Raw genomic sequence first — 5,910 nt, forward strand, 5'->3', positions numbered from 1 at the left:
TAAATTCTAACGAAAACTGTAAAACCAATGGATCTTTATTAAGACAAAAATTCCTTGGTAAAACACTGCCCAGTGTCACTTCACATACATGTAGACCTTACGAAAGTCGCTGTACTTTTGTCGTGTCAATAAAGATTGTCATGTTCTGAAGAATGGTAACCTGGCATCCAGTCTCCTCGTGGCACGGTTTACCGTAGTTAGTATAGGCTCTCTACGGGGCCAGTAAAGCTCTCAGCCGCCGGAGTAATCGTTCACACCCGTTAGGATTTCACGCGGTTAGACTTAAAAAAAAAAACTGCCCAGTGGGAGTTAATTAGCTTTTTTTTATCCTACCGCTTGAAAATCCTACCGGGTGTGGCCGATTACCCCGGCGGCTGAGAGCTACACTGGCCGCGTACACAGCCTGCTCTGACCAAGGTAGGCCGAGCCACGAGGAGACTGAATTGCAGGTTAGAATAATGGTGGACATGTTCACAGGTTGTACGGCTTGAGTACGGTGGTCTATCTCGAGTCTCTAGAAGGACAGCTGACTCTATAATGTCAGCCGAGAACGAACCACTCGTGGTGATCACTCAGGGGGAACTGCAGGGCCAGTAATTGTCTCACCGCACGAGGTTTTTGTTCGTTTCGTTTGCGCTCTCTGGCGGTCACGTCAGCTAATTACACACAACCCAAACAGCTGAAACCTCTTTACGTTTCTCCTGTTTTCCTCCTGAGAAAGGGTGTTTTTATCCAATAGTGGCTGGCTTCTTGTCGTCACAAATATTTGTAGCCAGTAGCAACTTCTGAAGAGGACGCAAATTGAACCAGAATGACGTTAATTGTGTGTTGGCGCTCACGTGACCGTGACGTAAGTGGTGTCCGCCATGTTGGATGGTGAAGCTTGAAAGTTGGCAGTTGGATTTGAATTTGCCCATAAGTACACTTTATCCATATGGCATATATAGGTCTGATATTTAACAAAACAGCACGGTGGTTAACGTTGTTACGTCACGTGAAAAACAACAACTTTAGAGTAATGAGGTAAAGAAATCGTCCGTTTGGTACAGACAATGAGCATGCAACAGGCAGGCTGGTGGTGGGGAAAAGAGACCCCTGTCGACCTTTGGAAACACTGCACGATTTGTCAGTTATAACTCAAGCCCGAAAGGTAAGAGTTCAGAGGTTGAGTAGCAGCTGGTCTAACCAGTTCCGAAGCTCTCTCTCTCCGTGCTGGGTCACCGCAATGCTGATCATCTATTACGGCATGACCCCGAGTTCGACGACAACAGTATTCGTCATACTGTCACTAGTGCAAGCACACGTCTCAGTAGGAGGGCCAGCGCTACCGGATAGACCTTTCAATATTGTATGGAACGTCCCATCAAAAGTTTGTATGAAGAAGTTCGGGTACGTAAATAGCTAGCAAATACTATTTCTTTTAATGCATTAGACACTAAGTACTTAAGATACTGTAGGTTGATGAAATAACGCATTTGATAACTTTCTGCTTGTGTGGTCTTCTTAAATGACGCACGCGTTATTCTTTGTGTATCTTTTTCCATTCTACTCATTGAAACTGTTTCTTACCCTTTCTTACTGTCTTTCCTCCGTCCCTTCTGGAGGATCTGAACGTATTAAAGAAGCTTGAAAGATTATTTGGTCCAAAAAGAAATGACAATGGACTGGAGTTTTCAAATCATTATTTGTCAATGTCTCAAGTCTCGATTCATGTTTAGAAATCACTTCCAAAACACTGTTTGCCGGTGACATATGTGCTATTTCCCTATGTGAAACGTTTATGCGAAATATCACTCTATAGTACAAAGAAAATGAACTCACGATACTGTTTGCACTTTTAGCATTGAGATCAACTTGGATGGGTACGAGATCGTGTACACCCCTGGGCACGAGTGGAATGGAACATACATGACCATTTTCTACGCTCGCGATCTCGGCTTGTACCCGAGTATTCACGAACACACCTGGGAGGAGACGAACGGGGGACTGCCGCAGGTAAGGATGATAAAAACAACAACAGGCGACTCTTCCTCTTGTGTAGTCTCCAAGCAGACCCTACGGTGCCTTAGAGATAGTATCAAAGCTGGCCAAGGAGTATAGCCGGTTAAAGGGAGTCAGACGGGCACCTGGTGCCGCTATACCAAGTCCCTTGCCAGCTTTGATACTAATTCTACGGCACCGTAGGGTCTGCTTGGAGACTACTTCTTGTGGTTATCGGTAGAATGTTTGAACGTCACTTGGACAATTTTTTGCGTCAATGGCAATTATTGTACATTTTCAGCAGTCTGTGTCCCAGGTATTATCGAAAATGTTGTGCAAAAAGTTTTTCAAATTGGATGTATATATAAGATAATCCTTTCTAATTTTCGCATCTCATAGCCATAGCATACTAGTATACGTAATTATCGTGATTAAACAACATTTATCACTGACCAGAAATGTGAGAGTGTACATGTGTATTAGGTGAAGCCGTGAAGGAAAATACCATTGTACGAAGAAACCTAACTGAGCAATATGGACTCATACAAATGTACAAGAGTTCGCATCCGGACTTTTTTTAAAGACTGTCACGATACCGTCTTTTTTCTTCCTTTCTTCTTTTAGTGCCCACGATCATTATGTTGATCATTATAGCACAGTCTTTATTTAACGTCCTATCCGAAGGACGGCCCTAGCCGATGCTAGGTACTCATGTTCACCTGAGTCAAGTGAGGAAAGTCGTGTTAAGTGCCTTTAACAGTCGTAACTGTACTGATGAGTTGTCCATCGCAGAAAGCCGACCTCCAAGCCCACCTTGCCCGGGCTACAGACGACATTTCCCGACTGATTCCCGACGCCGACTATCGCGGTGTGGGCGTGATCGACTGGGAGTTCTGGAGACCGCTGTGGAGACGGAACTGGGGGTCAAAGGTGCGGTGAGCTACTCTCCAAGCAGAGGTTAGGCTCCGCCTGTTTTTTTTAACGTTTTTTAGTCGTTTTTATCGGGCTTTCTATTTTGTATTTCATCTTGCTGTGTCAAAACCTAACGTTTGGCTGGCGTACTTCAAGAAAGATGACAAAATAGAAAGCCCGATAAAAACGACTAAAAAAACGTTAAAAAACAGCCGTAGTCTAACCTCTGCTTGGAGAGTACTGTGAGCAAGGACACTTCGGGAGAGAGTAATTAATTTTGCTAAGAATTCGAAGCATTACCGGATCCATAGTTCAACTTAATCCCACACTGGAAATGCAGAAAAGTTCGCGGTGGTTTTATGTTTTCTCTCGCGGTGGCCGCTTCACCGCCAAGTTAAAACCACCGCGAAAATTGTCAACAGTACAGTATGTGACAACAGCAGATGACGCTACCGCCAACATAAAACCACCGCAAAATTTTATTATTTTTCCGCTACCACGAAAGTAAATCCTGGCGAACTTAAATGCATTTACGAAAACACAGTGACACTTAGAAACACCTTAAGCTTTGCATGAGCACTTACGTTTTTGCCGATGTATCATCCTATTCTATTGATTTCCTGTTATTGTTACATCAAATGTATTATTGATGTTGTTGTGGTGTATCAAGACATATTTTCATTTCTTTCGGAAGAAAATCTACTGCACCAAGTCAGAAGAACTCGTCAGACAAAAGTTACCGTATGCCAGTACAGCGGAAGTGACATCAAAAGCTAAAGATGAGTTCGAGGGAGCAGCGAGGATGTGGATGGGGGAAACCTTGAACCTTGTTAAGACGTTTCGTGCGGGAGGCTTATGGGGTTTTTATTTGTTCCCGGACTGTTACAATTTCCCTTACAAGATAAGACTTCAAGAGGACCCCAGCTATGATTGTTTGAAGGTGACCATTTCTTTGACGAATGTATGTGTGTGTGTGTGTGTGTGTGTGTGTGTGTGTGTGTGTGTGTGTGTGTGTATGTATGTGTGTGTGTGTGTGTGTGTTTGTCATGATGCACGTGTGTGCGCGTGTGTGAGTGTTTTTGTCATGATGCATGTGTGTGTGTATGTGTGTGTGTGTGTGTATGTATATGTGTACGTGCCACGGCGTGTGCCATGCCTTTGTATCTACGCCTGTGTGTTTGTGTATGTGCGTGAGTTTAGATACTGCAAGTCACGTGAATAAGAATTTGAAAGAATGTCGTTTAAAAGTGCGTATCGTTAATTGCCTTGGTAAATGACGCTTCTCTTTCTTTCCTTCAAGAAAGTGAAATCCGACAATGACGAACTCCAATGGCTGTGGGAGGGCAGCACAGCGTTATACCCTTCTATATACCTGTCCAACGTCTTCAAAACGCTGCCCGGTTCGGAACAGTACATCCGTGCCCGAGTGGCCGAGACCTTCCGAGTCATGGACGCTCGGCAGAGTTCGGATATCCCCGTCTACCCTTACGTGCGCCTTCGGTATCGGGAGTCACTAGAGTACCTCACAAAAGTTAGTTTTATATTGCTGTCTTTAATCATTACATGCTAATTCGGCCTCGAAGGAACCTGATAGAAAATACATTTATAATCGTCTCATTATGTCAATATCAAAACGACAGTATACCTTTGAGTATCTATTTCATAATTGTCCTGAGCTCACAATTGATATTGAACACAATAAAAAATATCACAACAAGACACATATTACAGAAATAGCAACGATTTTACCCAAGTATGTAGTAATTTAACAGCACTAAACTGATTGAAAGATCAACTTCATCAAACTCTTGACAAATGACGAAAATACCATAAATCCGAATTAAAATTCAAATATTGATAGCAAGTACAATTAGTTGATTTATCATGTTTGCCTTACATTGCACAGTTATAATGACAATGATCTTTATTTGCATGTCCTTGCCCATATGGGCTAAATGCAGTAGTTACATAAAACGTTTCTGTAAAGAATCTTTACAGTGTCAGTGGGAGAGACTGAACAACTAAGGCTATGCTACACTATAAGTACATCTATCGTTTACAAAATAGTCAAATATGTAATGCTATGCTATTCTACAGTTTACATGTCTCTTTCCTCTTCTTGAAACAAGTGTATATGAATTCACAGAGTTAATGTACAAATGTAGTGCGATAAAGTTCATTCATTCAATAATGTGTACCAGCTATATGACCATCTGTCCATTTCTCCTTGTTATTCTCCTATTGTCCTTCAGGCTGACATGGCTTCGTCCATACAGGAGCCGGCGGGACAGGGTTCGGCCGGGGTGGTCATCTGGGGGGCCTGGGAGGACGTCAACTCAAAGGTAAGGTCTCAATGATGGGTACCGTAAAATAGATCCGACCCAAAATAATATAAACGGCTGCATGGACAGGTGTTTTTAGCGGTGAGAAATTCCCTTTTGGCCATCCCAACTGATCTAAAAAGTTAGGTTGTTAACAAGTTTGTTTGTAACTGAAGAAATTAGCAGGCAATGTTTGATAGCCGCACGCTAGGGCGGAGGTACACAGTCCTCAGCTCTGAGTTGTGCGGTAGTGCAGTCGAGGCGAAGAAGTACCTATTCACCTATTGCGGGGACTAACTAATTATATTGCAGTTTGTAATTGCCATATCCAAGAAATGTATGGATTTAGAACCTTGGTAATTTCTCCCCATTATAAAGAGTGAATGTGCTCAACATAGAATAAAAAATTTGCTGACATTTCAAGTAGGTTCATTATGAATGCGCCCATGTAAAACATGTATTATAACATAAGAGTCTATGGAAAGAAAGAAAAAACTCACCCGATTAGACCGTTACTGTTAGCTATAGCTATAGCATGCTTCACGGCCTTCCGCGAGTGCTGGCGGTTATAATGAAGAAGTTTATATTGCAAAAGTTTAAACTTGTTCCAACACAAAGAAGGGACTCGCGGTAGGTTGTGGGGCGAGCACTCCGACCTTCTTCAGATGAAATGATTCGCTGACTAATCCGGAAGTCG

The 5,910-nt window shown here is 42.7% G+C and overlaps 1 protein-coding gene across 1 annotated transcript in view; it reads left to right on the plus strand.

Annotated features, from left to right (window-relative positions):
• The first annotated feature begins 901 nt into the window (after positions 1-901).
• Positions 902-5,910, plus strand: part of LOC118430088 (hyaluronidase-1-like) — a 6,166-nt gene continuing 1,157 nt past the window's right edge. The window contains exons 1-6 of the mRNA XM_035840798.1: positions 902-1,389; positions 1,842-1,995; positions 2,773-2,910; positions 3,587-3,832; positions 4,193-4,457; positions 5,062-5,234. Of these exons, the coding sequence (XP_035696691.1) occupies positions 1,226-1,389; positions 1,842-1,995; positions 2,773-2,910; positions 3,587-3,832; positions 4,193-4,457; positions 5,062-5,234 (1,140 nt within the window). The 5' untranslated portion in view covers positions 902-1,225. The remainder of the gene's footprint in view (positions 1,390-1,841; positions 1,996-2,772; positions 2,911-3,586; positions 3,833-4,192; positions 4,458-5,061; positions 5,235-5,910) is intronic.

The sequence above is a fragment of the Branchiostoma floridae genome, chromosome 14 (genome assembly GCF_000003815.2).
Source record: "Branchiostoma floridae strain S238N-H82 chromosome 14, Bfl_VNyyK, whole genome shotgun sequence".
Lineage (NCBI taxonomy): Eukaryota > Metazoa > Chordata > Leptocardii > Amphioxiformes > Branchiostomatidae > Branchiostoma > Branchiostoma floridae.